A 13,878-nucleotide genomic window follows, 5' to 3' on the forward strand; every position below is an offset into this window, starting at 1 on the left:
TTTTACTTAGTAGAATTATTATTTCTGTGTTGCCGAAGAAGGGGGGGGCTGAACACATTTTGCAGAGAACACCTTTCTGCGTAGGCGGCCTTCGGCCGCACTTAGGGATTATAACCCTCAGGCAGTAGAATTCTCCTTTCTGTTTTGCGAAGAAAAGGAGCTGAACACCTTTTGCAGAGAACACCTTTCTGCGTAGGCGGCCTTCGGCCGCACTTAGGGATTATAACCCTCAGGCAATAGAATTCTCCTTTCTGTTTTGCGAAGAAAAGGAGCTGAACATTTTCTTTTGTATTGATTTCCCCTGTATTCCTTTTTAATCATTGCCTTCTTTGTATGTATTGTTTTGTACAATATGGCAACACATGTTATGTGTCAGTTTGCAACCATGTGTTATTAGGAGCGTTCCTTATCTCCCAGAAATAGTCAGAAAAAGTCCGAAGTAGTCAGATTTAGTCCAAAAAGCGTTCCTTAACTCGGAAATGACAGCAAAAATGAGAGAGCAACAGTCAGTGAGAGTGACTCTCATCAGTCCGAAGTAGTCAGATTTAGTCAGAAGAATTTTTTCTGGCAAAATCCTGAAAAGTGTCAAACTCAACTGAATTTAAATTAACGGAAATTAAAGAATACGCTAAAAGTGAGAATAATCTAAAAAGTAAAAGAAATTAATTGAAATTGGAAGAAGGCAAAAAATAATTGATATAGCAAGTGTTTATTGTGCTTGTGCTTGTGTGAATGTGTTTCGTACGTACATTTCTGTTCTTATTTGACGTTAGTTTTGTTGTTGCCATTCTTTGGACTAAAAATTTGGTTTTTTGCGTTCCTTTACTTTTCCTGTTATTCTCTTTTAGTGAGCACATTTTGCTTACGCTCTGGCATTTTGACACTTTTCAGATTTTAGTCCAAAAAGATAAGGAATGAACCTATTAGGTTTGTTCGTCGAAAATCCAGCAAGAATTATCCAACACTCAAAATATCAGAGAGTAAGAAAAGATTCTCTCAAATTCTCTCTCATGTTGAGAAACTTGCAAATTTCTGCACGAACGCAAATTTGCAGGAATTTGCAAGTTTCGGTGCCAGCTGGCGTCCACGGTTGCATTTCAAACATACAAAATTTTTATAGAATTTTTAAAATTCTTTCGGATGGCCAAAAATAGGATATACATGTATATTTCTTGTTGTTCTGACTTTCTTTGACATACATTTCAATTTCTTCATCGTACTAGCTGTCGGGTTTCTTAAATCGCCTCTGGTTGCAATTGCATTCCGATTGCGAATACCATTTTTTTCAGCCGAATTAAGTTCAAATCATTGGAATTAACTAAATTAATTATATCAACAATTATTTACTTCCTTTTTTCATAAAAAAATCGCTCGTGTTTATAAATTTTTAAATTTAACGAACTAATTTATTCAAATTATTGAAAACAAAAATGCAACCATGCGCCACAACCACATGTTTTTCGTGTTTGCAAATTCTTGCTGGCAAAATTTTTTCCAGCAAGAATTTGCAACTTCTCTCCAAGAGAACTGTCACTTTGCTCTCACAATTTTTGAGTGTTGGATAATTTTTTGGGCTGCACGAACGCGATTTGGGCAAAAATCGTGATAATTCGTACAAATTCGTACAAATTTTTTGCTCGACGAACAAACCTAATGACAGCAATCAAACACATCAGAGGATTTAATGTTGTACGTGGGAAATGTCCGGTTATTTGTACAATGATATTTTGGTGGGGAGCGGAGAAGGGAGGGGTGAGGAACCTAAAACCGCACTCATTAGATAGAGCCAATTTCAAAATAGGGTAAAACTAGCATTTTCGCAAAGAAAAATTAAACTCGTGTTACGCCATCAGCAGTATTTTTGGCATAAATGCAGTTTGGCTCCAAATTTCAAATTAAAAAACAAAATATTGGGATCGATAGAGATGATTGAGCTGAGAATAACGGTATACTTCTTTTTTTTTTTGGGAAACAACAAGAATTATCAAAGGTTAACGTTCAAAATAACCTATTTTTGAACTCAAGATTTCTTAAAAACAAATGGATGGATTTTGAAAATTTCATCATTTAATAGAAAATTTGATTCCCTTTAATTTGGTATACGTACTTTATATATATGTTGTATAGTTCTTACAAAAATTGAATTAATGTAAAATAATTATAAAAAAGAAATCTTGATTTCAAAAATAGCTTATTTTGAACTTCAATCTTTGATAATTGTTGTTGTTGATGTTTCCCTAAAAAAAGAAGTATACCGTTATTCAATCATCAATATCGATCCCAATATTTTGTTTTTTAATTTGAGATTTGGGGCCAAACTGCATTTGTTCCGTATTTTTGCGCAAAACTCCTTGGCCGGGCTTCTCCTCCGATTTGAGACACGCTCCATCATGTTGTCACACCAGTTTTACGCCGACTCCGAACAGCGAATGCATTTTATGAGAAGCTTTTTTTTCATAGCAGAAATACCAATACCTAGTCAGAGGTTTGCCATTGCCTGCCGAGGGGCGACCGCTATTAGAAAAAACTGCTTTATATTGGTTGAAAACTGGACTTGAACCTAGGCCCTGCGGAATGGTAGTGCGCACCGATAACTACACCACAGCGGCCGCGGAAATACATAAATAAGTCTTCCAAAAAATACTTTCGAGCTTCCTAATTTTTTTGTAAATTAATGGAATATCCTAAATGAATAAATTATTTTTGATTTTATTTCAAATGTATTATTTGGCTTCCAAAGTTGCATTGATATCAATTCAGAGCATTGAAAGAAACAATAGCAACAAAATGACAATGCAAAATAATTTACAAAACCAGCGCCGTAGGCGTTTAGCATTAAAAACGCACCAATTTCGGGACTGCCAATAAAAAACACATTGGAAAAGGCTGCTATGATGAAAAGTTGGCTGAATATTACGGCATTAATACGTTGTGCAGTTTGCAGTCCCAATTTTTTTTCAATCAGTCTTTTATAGAACGGAGTACGCATAAGATGTTTCAATAACTTCTCCGCGATCAAACACCAGAAATTCATTACAGTCCAAATTAGTACTTCCGTCTGGCAGCCATGCCACATAAATACAAACGTAAAGGTTATCACAGTAGATACAAATTTGGAGTAATTTGCATTCACCAGCGGATGATATATATAATCAAAGAGAAATTCATACAGGCCCTGGTCAAAACGCTTCCACATGTTTGAATAATAATGAACGTGGCCAATACATTGCGGCTTGCTAGGTGGTTGCATTCCATCGTAGCGGGAAAAAGCAATGCCCAATCCATATTTCACTAAATAGGTCATGAAAAAGAACTGGCCTAAAAAGTATCCAACAGCATGCCGTCCAAATGGTGACTTGACTAGCTTTGCCGTTTCAGGAACCATAGCCATGTAATGTACAAATAAGTAACGCATTCCGAGTTCCAGAACCAGCCACCAGAAGACAATTCGAACTAACTCACAAGCAAATGACTTTAGTTGGCCAGGCAATCCATGCCCATTTTTTTCTTTTAATATCACAATGTAACGCTTATAATCTAAAAATGGTCCGTTTGCAAGTGTTGGGAAATATAGTGTGTATCCCAGAAAATGCGCCAAGCAATCTAGTTTTAACAGTTGTTCCTTTTTGAAGTGTGCATCGACACAAAAATGTGCAAAGCTACAACAGCGCAGCAAGGTCCAAAATAGTATTACACTAAGAGTATAAAAAACGTCATATCCATCGGAAAAATTAGCAATATAAATCGCTAGAGCATTCAGCATTGCTACCCATAACGCTGTTGCTATCCAAACAACTTTTTTATTACCAATATATGCGACTAAATAGAAAATTACCAGCATTGCCAAAACGAATGCAGCCATCTTCAAGGGTAGTATGGTCAGCAGTGAAGGAACTGATACAAAAGCGTAGACCATGCCCATCTTGTTTGCACTTATAAAAAAACGTGAAGTAGTTGAGATTACAGCATGCAATATGTACCAATGCCAGTTAACACGTACGTAATTATTGAAAATATCCAGTTCATAGTTATAGGGATCACGCGTATGACCAGAATGTTGTTGCAGTTCTTCACGTAATCCGAATAACGTCCAGAAGCCATAGATGAGATAAGCAAAGTAGACTCCAAAATACAGAAACAATTCACGCCGGTAAAAGTGGAATCCTTTTGATTCATCCATATTTAATCATCAATGAAATGATATTTAAAATTTCCTTGCAAATCACCTTGTTAATACTGCTTGTTTTTCTTTTTTATTTGCTAGCCGCAAATGCGGTATCTTCCGTTTGTACCATTGTGTACAAATACAAGTGAGATATCTTAAGCTGAAATTAGTCAAGAACGTAAACCTACCGGTACGTAAACCCGAGTCAGCTGACACGATCTGTCTTACCAAAGCGCCATGTAAATGAAAACTCAACACCGCAGAATTTTTCTGTAGTTGTAGCCCGTAGCGCAGAAATCTGCGGAATTTAGATTTTTCCGTGTCAGCTGATTTCTCCTTCTTTAGATGGTTGCCACTTCGTCAGTTTTGCAGATGGTAAAAACGTTATAAGTTCCTATTCGAAATATGTTTAAAATATTTGAAATTTACTATTAAATAAGGTTTTTGTTGAAAACTAAGTAGTTTATATTTAGTTACAATCTATTATAGCACGAAAAATTGTGGTTGAAAGGGTAAGTTTATGAAAAGGCATTGAAGAGTGGCAACACTGTAGTAAGCAACACTGAGGGCTCCAGTAATCGACAAAATTCTGCGTATACAGACTGCGTTTAAGTATACGTTCTGCGTTCTCGACTAATTTCAGCTTTAGCAATAGACGTCATCCTGGGCCACAGCTGCGATCATCTGTTTTTTAGAGTTGCTTATTTTGCTCTAAAGTGCGCTTTTTTGACCTGAGTTGCATTAAAACTTGGTAGTATTTGTTGCTCAAATGGTAACATATATGCCCAAAAACTTGAAAAATATTAGATTATTGCTTTTTAAAAATGCTATTTATAAAATTTGGTTTTGATTGCGACATTAGAAATATTCAGATTATAAAAGTTTTTCACATATGTTTTAAGATTTTAAAGCTTTTAATATGTAGGGTAGAATGCAACAATGTGCTTGAATTTGTTTGCTTCTTCGTCAGCTTATTCGTTTGCAGACTAGAAAAATGGCGAACAGCCATCAAAATACTGATTCAAAATACACACAAATGGGTGCGCGCAGCAAAATTCAGCCCTAATGGTAAGTTCATTTCATCGTGCGGCGACAAGTTAAGAATTTGCGATACATTTTCAGGCGAATGTATGCGAACGTTCACCGGGGGAAGAGGTATGGGACCACGATCCAGAAAATAAAGGTCGCGCCATTCGCGGACCGCTAACCCTCTCTTCGTCGATTTGACAGCATCCACCCAATCGCTGACGTCATAAAATACTTTTGTTTACATTCACTGTTGCCAACTTGATGCTTTTCGCACCAAATTTAGTGGGTATTCAAACCGCGAAAATTTTTGAGTTTTGTGCTTGGTGCGTTTTTGGTGCTTTTGTTTTTAGTTTGAAGACACCAAATTAGAAAATCTTAAAAAAAATTAAGCAAAATTTATAGCAGTCGTAAGTGTGGTAAGCAATTTTACAAAAATTTAAACAAAATCATGGCACAGTGACAATCATAAGTGACAAAGAAATATGTGGCAGCACCTTCAATCATGCCAGAAGAAATCGACCGTTGTGCAAGAAACATTGATTTTTGAATCGGCATCCTTGCAATAAAATTATATATTCATATAAAGTCCATAAAATACACCAATAAAAATTTGGTGCTTTTTCAAAGTCAAAACTTGGCAACACTGCCTTTTGGTCGATGCTTCCTCTTTTTCTTGTCGAGTTCGTCTTGCTCTCTCATTCTGGTATTTTTTGACGTCACGGCCAGTTGCTCTCAGCTCGATTGGCGCAATCTTGTATTCTATCATTCTTGGTATGGGACGACAGCTGGCATGGCATCCAGACGGCAATCTGGTGGCTTTAGCATTAAGTTGTAACCGCGTTAAGATATTTGACAAACATGAACCAACGACTACAGATCACCTAATCAGCCATCGTTGTATTTGTAATCGATTTTCAGAAAAAAGTTTTCGTAGCGTTTTTGACGTTTTTCGGTTTTGTTTACACCGTCTTCTACCTCTTCGTAGTGATTTTTTAGCGATTGAATGTGTTTTCTGCAGCGATTTTAATTATAAATTTTGGTTTATTACATATTTATGATATAAAATAAAGTGCTGTGTGATCGGAACAAGTTTGTGCGTATGTTTGGTTTGCCAAAAGGCGTAAATTTGCGTGAAAAGTGGGTGCACGTTTGTGGCCAGAACGTTGGCATTGAAAAATCGACCCGTGGTAATGATATGCGATTGTAAAACACTTTCAATCATGAAAACCATATTTTATGAACTTTTTTTGCTAATTGTCATCAAGTTTCACTTTGTATATTTTATAATAAATACCAATTTAATGGCACTCAATCACCGCGCCTTTTTCGTTTTCTTTGTTTGTTTTCATTCTTAGGCAGATGTCAAAAACACTCAGAAATATACTTTTTTCTTGCTTCTTTGATTAGGTGATCTTGTATTTTTGGTTCATGTTTGACAAAGCTGAAGGCGAGCTAATACAGTGCATTAGTGATGTGCCGAGTCGGCTATTTTTGGTACTCGAGTATTTTGGTACTCATTAAAAAAAGAATCGAGTCAGGATTCGAGTCAGATACTCGGATCAAGTATTCGAGTTCAGAGCTCGGTATTCGAATATGTTATAGATTCGACTGCTGAACATGCACCCAACCGAAATGCCGACTTTTTACTTAACATGATATTATTATTAACTCCAAGATAGTATATCCGATTTATGTAGATCCAAACATAGAAATCTAATTCTTACATACTTACAAATAACAATTAAAATTAAATAAATATAGGGTTCAATAACAGTTGCTTTATTTATCATAGTAGAACTAGAACTTAGTAGTCTGTCATAAAAAAATATCCAAAATCCAAAGTAAATAATGAGTTAAAAAAAATGAATCTTCAGTACCTTAAAAGTTCAACTAGTACATCAATTATAATGGCAATATTCCATGAGATCTAGATTCATAAACAATAAAATTACTCCTTTGGAATTTAAAATTCCTTTCATCTTTGGCAATTAATACCTAAAACGGTATTAAAATTAATTTAGTTGTGTGGTGTATTTGGTAAATATATATATATTTTTTTTTTAACGCTAAGCAGCCATTTATATATCAAAAATACCTTATTCGGTGTTTGATAATTATAAGTACTCGAGACCCGTACTCGAGTCTGTGTATGCGAATACTATAATTTGCTTACTCGAGTACGTGAGTACTTCTAAAATACTCGAGTCAGAACTCGAGTCGACTCGACTCGGCACATCACTACAGTGCATTCGTCGCCGGAGAATGATGTTGCATTTCACCCAAGTGGAAATTTCTTGGTGACTGGCGGCGATGACTATACAATAAGATTGCTTGATTTATTAGAAGGTTGGCCAATTTATACACGGTAGTAGTGCACTTTAGCGGATCCATATAAAATAAATTTTTTCCTGTATTCAACAGTTGCCCGTTTGGAAATCTAATTTGCATACATTTGATGCCAATAGCTCGCAACAAACAAGCCAGTTCTCAAAGAGCCCAAATTGATTTTAGTCATGCAACAGCTCCACATTACTCCGCCATAGACACACCAGTTGCTGGAGTACCAAAAAGCTGTGATGACAGTATTTTAATTGATCCACGACAATCGGTGGCATATGGAATGCGTGATGGAAATTTTCTGGTGCTTGATAGCCAATATACTACAAGAGTGAAACGCTGTGATAGTATTTTTTCTTAAATTTCCATCTTTTATTTGCAGTTACATTAAGAAGCTCATAGAGGACAGAGCGGTTGGTGAGGAAGGTGTCTTCTTCCATTCATTCATTCTTCCACAATGGTTTGTACTTCGTAGATCTTCTCCAGCAGGTTATTTATCTTTTCCTTTTTTTTGACGTTTTAAGCATTTTGTCACACTCAAAGGTATGTTTTTTACGCGTCTACATTTTGCAACCTCGCAGCAGGGTTGCATTACGGCAATACTAATCGCATTTTTTTTATTTATTGGGCACGTTTTCTGTATTTGCATTTAATTTGAGCGCAATTTCTGATGAAAAGAAACAAATCAAGGAAAAGAAATAACAAATATTAGGAATTGGTAATTAAGTTAAATAATTAAAATTTTTCAGAAACAAAATCGAAAGGCGACATATAAAAAATGCACGCAAAGAAGAAATGTCTGGCAACACCAACAAAGTTTTGTGACGATTTTGCGACGACTGCTAGAAAGGGGTGCTCACAGTTTGACGCTAAAGATGTCTCAAAATGTAGACGTCTACATTTTCAGACACAATTTGGAACGAACTGTGAATACCCCAAATGAAAACCAGCCTTTATTCGCCCATACAGTCCAGTGTCTATTTTCAACTTTTATATTTTCTTTAGATGAGAACTTTTTGACCCATATTCGCTTTTGGATTTCTGGAAATATACTATTTATTTAAAAGGCTTTCGAAGTTACTTACGGTAATTTGATTATTTTCTCTAGACTTGCTGCACCTATCAAAAAGTATCGGATAAATTAGCAGACTTTTCCTATTGTTTTATAAAAAGCTGGATAAAGAAGCATACTTCGCAAAGTGTGTTTTTTGTCTTTTTCGCCAATATTTTTCAAAATTAGACAAAAACATTAGGCTATAGTCTATAGATATAGGCTCAGTTAAAAAAAAAACTTATCATGTTTAAAGTACATGCATCTTTTGTATTCATATTTTAAATAAAATTAATAAAAAAAAAACTACAAATGAATGATGTATATTTTTTTTAGGTACAATCTGTCTCATTTAGGTACATTTATTTTATGATATTAGGTACAATCTGAAATTTCCATTTTTCATCCCTGCATATGATTATAGGTTTGTATCATGAACGAAAGACACAAGATCACGTAAGAACAAGAGAGTGAAAAAAGTCGATTTTTTGAGCGGGTTCTACGCCATCTTGTTTCACTGGAAAACGAGCGAAAAGTAAACAAAGCAAAGAAAACAACGAAAACCAAAATGAGCCAAAATTATTGTCAGCCACTTTAAACGCACAATTTAGGTAAAATGATGCAACAAAATGCTTTAAAATGTGTTGTCATATTGGATTAACTCTTCTTTACTTGAATAAAAGTGTAAAATAGTGGTGCTTGTGATGTAAACAAACGCTCAGCTGACGAACCCGCTTTCGCAAACTTTTTTCTCAAAACCAGTTACAAATACAACGTCGCGTTCTTACGTGATCTTGTATTTTTAGTTCATGGGTTTGTATCACCTTTGTTACCAACTTATGAGGGTAACAAAATTTACCGGTTACGAGCACGATCCAGAAAATAAAGGTCGCGCCATTCGCGGACCGCTAACCCTCTCTTCGTCGATTTGACAGCATCCACCCAATCGCTGACGTCATAAAATACTTTTGTTTACATTCACTGTTGCCAATTTCATGCTTTTGGTACCAAATTTAGTGGGTATTCAAAACGCGAAAATTTTTGCGTTTTGTGCTTGGTGCGTTTTTGGTGCTTTTGTTTTTAGTTTGAAGACATCAAATTAGAAAATCTTTAAAAATGGAAGCAAAATTTATAGCAATCGTTAGTGTGGTAAGCAATTTTACAAAAATTTAAACAAAATCATGGCACACTGACTATCATAAACGACAACGAAATTAAATCCGAAAGCAAATTTTATAAAAACAAAAGTGGAAAATATCACAGAATTTTCAGAAAATGTAGTTATTTGGCAATTTTATTAGCCATATAAGATAAATACACGTAAAATCATTGTTTAGAGCTGATATGTTGATTCCGGGCACGAAATGTGGTTTTTTGCGTTCCTCACGCTCTGGGCACTTTTGGCACGTGTTGGCACATTTTTGACACTTGTGAGAGAGTAACTTATTTTTATTCTCTAATTACCGGAGCAGCCCGGAAAGCGTGGGGAACGAAGCTATTGTTGCTGCATTTGCTTGTTTGTTTACATCTTGTGCTGAACAGCTGATTGTTTTTTGGTCGGATTTGGTGGGATTGATTAAACAACCTACTAATCAATCTTGGCTGTTTGGTACAAACACAGGGTTGCATATCTCATGTTTAAATAGCCAATATGGCCAATTAAGTGCAGATTAAATGTATGATCTGAAAATGAATAGTGGAAGTTAATCAACAATCTCTACTCAAATAGGCCATCTGAAATTGGGCCTAAGTTGCTCTAGTTCCACTTAGCGCAGGATCATGAAACAAAAGCTAGAGTAAGGCTTTCTGCACATTGGTCGTCCAATCATAGTTGCTTCATCGTCACAATCATGATGCAACGATTACATGACGACTACGCTTTCGCACACTCGGTCGTGAAATTTCAATTCATTTGGCGTCTAAAAATTCACTTGGAGCTGGTATTTCCTGTTTTTCTGGTTGATATTTTCGCGAAATATTTACAAAAAACTGTAATTTTTAAAATATAGACTGTGCTGCAACAAATCTAGACATCATTTTTCAATAATATCTCTTCTTTTCTTTCCCTGAAATGTGTTTTGTGCATGCACACAGAGACTTTTTATTATTTCGTTTTATTGTATAGGTTAAACGCTCACATTTATTGAATTTTAATGCAATTATCCACTTTTTAATAATTTCCACAGATTTTAAGCAAAAATACTAATTTTTATGCAAGTATTCACTTTTTCACTAATTTTCCCCCATAAAATGTAAACAAACAATGCGTGCACAACGATTAGCAAACGACAGTGCCGTACTTATCCGTTTCTGCATCTTCTACGATTTGCCGATAACTAGCCGATAACGACAAGTGTGCAGATCTCCTTTGAAATGCATGTGCTCGGCTCAAAATTTCAGGGCGAGACGATAACGCAACTATGATTGGACGACAAGTGTGCAGATAGCCTAAGTTAGAGCAAGAAAAATCCTCATGAAACACAATTTTGTGAGATATCAACCTGGCGTAACCTAGAGCAGCTCATTAAACACAACTAGTGTTTGCTCAACGAACAGAACTAAAATCTTTTAACGCCACCCTGGTTATTACGGACCTGACACTGCTTTTTGTTTATGTTTGCAATGCAACTCTGTATAACACACGTGCGATTAGAAATGTCAAATATTTTGTAAATTTGGAAGAAAACACGATTTTCGTAGAAATTTAAAGCATTTCTAATTTAAATGATTTGAAAAATATACCAAAATGGATATCGTGAAGGAAGTGTTAGAAAAACAACAACGAACGTTAGAAAAATACAAACCAATTACTGTAGATAAACATTTGGAAGTCCGGCTAGATGTTGGTTCTTTGATGTGCACTGACCCAAACGATTTAGATGAAAACGATCTAAGGTAAATAAATGATGGCCAGTGTTTTGGTACATCTAAATTGTAATAAAATCGTACAAATTATGTCTTGCTATTTACAGAAGTAACCGGGAGCAGTATTTGCTTGATCTTACTCGTGACAATACACAGTTGCTAATTAATGCAATATGGGAGGTGCCGGCTGAGCGTGTAGACGAATGCATCGTGGCGAAGCTGCCGGCGCCAACAACTGTCTTGCCTCGCCTGCGTAAGGTACCTGGACCTAAGCCCTTGACAAAATGGGAAAAGTTCGCAAAAGAAAAAGGCATTAAAAAGAAAAAGACGGACAAGAAAAAATACGATGAAGTACTCGATGTAAGTTTAGGAGATTTATAAAGTTATACTTTTTCAGGTTTGATTTTTTAACTTTATCTTTGCAGAAATGGGTACCAACGTATGGATTCAAACGTGCAGATGCTGAAAAAGAAAAGGAATGGGTTTTGGAAGTACCTAAAAATGTTGATCCAAATGAAGATATGTTTCAGAAGAAAATCGACCTGCGTAATGAAAAAGTGGCTAAGAATGAGATACAACGCATGAAAAACATTGTTCGAGCAAGAAAGGTAGAGGTTCCTCGTGGAGGTTACTTCGGCCCAGAGGTAGCCTCCTCAGGGCAGTTGCTGACTGCAGTCACTGTAGCTAAGTCATCCACAGCCTCCGTAGGAAAATTCCAAGATAAATTGCCAAAGGAAAAACAGGCGCGTGGTATCGGTGTGAAAGAACTGATACCTGGATCGAAACGTAAAGCTTCACATATTAGTGGCCAGCCTGAAAAGGAGGTTAATCTGGATTTGATCAAGAGTGTGCTTAACAAGAAACCAAAATATGACATTGAAAAGGCTATTTCTATACAAAAGAACGAAAATAAATTAGAGTATGATCAATTTTTAGATATTCAATAACTCAATGAACAATTATTATTTTTTATCTATTCTTTTAGGAGAGAAGCTAATCCAACTGATGCCGGAAAAAAAGTAAAGAAAGGAAAAGGAGGCAAAAAAGGAAAAGGTAATGGTAAAACTGGCAAGAAACCTAAAGGCGGGCGTGGACAGCGCGCGCCTGGAAAAAAGATTGCTGTGGGTAGGAAGAGGCGTTGAAAAATTTTGTACATACCCTAAACAATTTTATGTTTAAGTAAATATAAGATAATATAAAAACAACATAACAGTAATAATAACGATGCGTTTATTTATTTATTAAATACTTCAGTGAACAATATGCAATAGTTTTAATAATGTTGCACCATTACAACTCTACACTTTATTAAAATGCGTTTGTCCCGTATACTTATTACTAATATCACAAGTGTATGGACTCAATCAACTTCTTGAACAACGTTTGAGAAGCTTTGCTTCAAATGTACTTATGAAATTTTTAACCTAGCAAAATATGTGAACGTATTCATAGCTTTGATGAGTAACGGGAATTAGCTGATCTTCTTAAAATGCTCGACCGTAGTTCCCCACGGGTGGAAGATCGGAGCGATGCGCCGGTTTGTGTTGAGCGGGCAAAGCTTTGTGGTCTCACTTCTAAGTCGGTGCATTCATCTAATTTTTTTGCCAAACACGGGAAGTCCCATATGCTCTGCCCCCGTCCAAAGTCTTCACCATCTGTAAGCGTTTGAGGAAGATCATGATTAAGCGTTTCTGGCAGTAGTAAAGCCAGTATTCCGCCAATGATTCCTAGAACGCCCAAAATTACCAGTGGAAGGGCCGGGGAAACCTTTTCTAAATATACAACAAAGGGAGCTATAATGCTCGCAACATATCCCATAATGTGAATAAAAGCGACTCCTTGAGCTCGGACAACGGTAGGCAAAATTTCAGCAGCATATTGCAAACCAATATTGTATGAAATATTAACAAAGAAGCGACCCATAATAGCTAAAGAAGCAAAGTAAATTCCAGGTGGAACAAGTGTTGCGAGCAAACTGAAAATGCCACTGGCAATCATAGATCCACATGCCAACCAACGACGTCCCCATTTGTCTAGTATAAGCGTTAGGATAGTATCTGCTGGGAACTCTGTGAAACAAGCTACGGTAAAGGTGAAAAATACGTTCACTCCCAGAGAGCTTACATTCCGTACATGACCGTCAAATACTAACGAAATTGCCATCCAAATGACGATGAGTAGAATTGTGGTTCGTCGCAAACGGGGCGTTTTAAAAAGATCTAAAATTGAATAACTACTATTTTTAGACTCTTCTTGTTTCAATTTCAAGCAACTAGCACTAAAAGCTTGGTATGTATCCATGGGCACGTGTTTTCCATTCACTTTCTCGAGCCTCTTCAGTATAGATATAGCCTGTTCCACTTTGCCTTGCGATACAAGCCATCTGCAAACGAAACTAATATTTAGCATCCCAAGAATTAAACAAAAGAAC

General features: G+C 36.1%; 4 protein-coding genes across 6 annotated transcripts in view; 2 read left to right on the top strand and 2 right to left on the bottom strand.

Annotated features, from left to right (window-relative positions):
* The window catches only part of LOC118746234 (ecdysone-induced protein 74EF-like), a 392,873-nt gene that overhangs the window by 275,668 nt on the left and 103,327 nt on the right, over window positions 1–13,878 (top strand). The window lies entirely within an intron of this gene.
* On the bottom strand, window positions 3,619–8,042 carry LOC118746240 (protein-cysteine N-palmitoyltransferase Rasp). 2 transcript variants are annotated; one of them, XM_036480069.1, is made up of 3 exons: window positions 8,000–8,042; window positions 3,836–4,292; window positions 3,619–3,695 (listed from the first exon to the last, which is right to left on the bottom strand). In XM_036480069.1, exons 2-3 carry the CDS (start codon window positions 4,178–4,180, stop codon window positions 3,660–3,662), a joined length of 381 nt encoding a protein of 126 aa, XP_036335962.1. In that variant the 5' UTR covers window positions 4,181–4,292; window positions 8,000–8,042; the 3' UTR covers window positions 3,619–3,659. The 2 variants fall into 2 exon arrangements, with proteins under 2 accessions (XP_036335962.1, XP_036335963.1); XM_036480070.1 differs by lacking the exon at window positions 8,000–8,042 and having other exon boundaries at window positions 3,836–3,932; window positions 4,001–4,286.
* Window positions 11,239–12,669, top strand: LOC118746237 (ribosome biogenesis regulatory protein homolog). The gene is made up of 4 exons (XM_036480066.1): window positions 11,239–11,477; window positions 11,555–11,807; window positions 11,873–12,366; window positions 12,433–12,669. The coding sequence occupies exons 1-4, from the start codon at window positions 11,329–11,331 to the stop codon at window positions 12,587–12,589; spliced, it is 1,053 nt and encodes a 350-aa protein (XP_036335959.1). The 5' UTR covers window positions 11,239–11,328; the 3' UTR covers window positions 12,590–12,669.
* LOC118746236 (organic cation transporter protein-like) overlaps window positions 12,674–13,878 on the bottom strand; it is a 28,485-nt gene continuing 27,280 nt past the window's right edge. Inside the window, exon 4 of the mRNA XM_036480065.1 lies at window positions 12,674–13,830. Within this exon, the coding sequence (XP_036335958.1) occupies window positions 12,894–13,830 (937 nt within the window). The 3' untranslated portion in view covers window positions 12,674–12,893. The remainder of the gene's footprint in view (window positions 13,831–13,878) is intronic.

The sequence above is a fragment of the Rhagoletis pomonella genome, unplaced genomic scaffold (genome assembly GCF_013731165.1).
Source record: "Rhagoletis pomonella isolate Grant_MI unplaced genomic scaffold, Rhpom_1.0 Rhpom_scaffold_00010, whole genome shotgun sequence".
Classification (NCBI taxonomy): domain Eukaryota; kingdom Metazoa; phylum Arthropoda; class Insecta; order Diptera; family Tephritidae; genus Rhagoletis; species Rhagoletis pomonella.

Bases quoted from the DNA above. Each gene is read 5' to 3' on its own strand.
- LOC118746240 (XM_036480069.1), bottom strand. From the start codon at position 4,180: ATGGATGAATCAAAAGGATTCCACTTTTACCGGCGTGAATTGTTTCTG. The intron at 3,696-3,835 runs GTAATTTTCTAT...TTATACTCTTAG, and splicing joins CATTCGTTTTGGCAATGCTG to TGTAATACTATTTTGGACCT.
- LOC118746237 (XM_036480066.1), top strand. From the start codon at position 11,329: ATGGATATCGTGAAGGAAGTGTTAGAAAAACAACAACGAACGTTAGAA. The intron at 11,478-11,554 runs GTAAATAAATGA...TGCTATTTACAG, and splicing joins TTAGATGAAAACGATCTAAG to AAGTAACCGGGAGCAGTATT. The intron at 12,367-12,432 runs GTATGATCAATT...CTATTCTTTTAG, and splicing joins AAGAACGAAAATAAATTAGA to GAGAGAAGCTAATCCAACTG.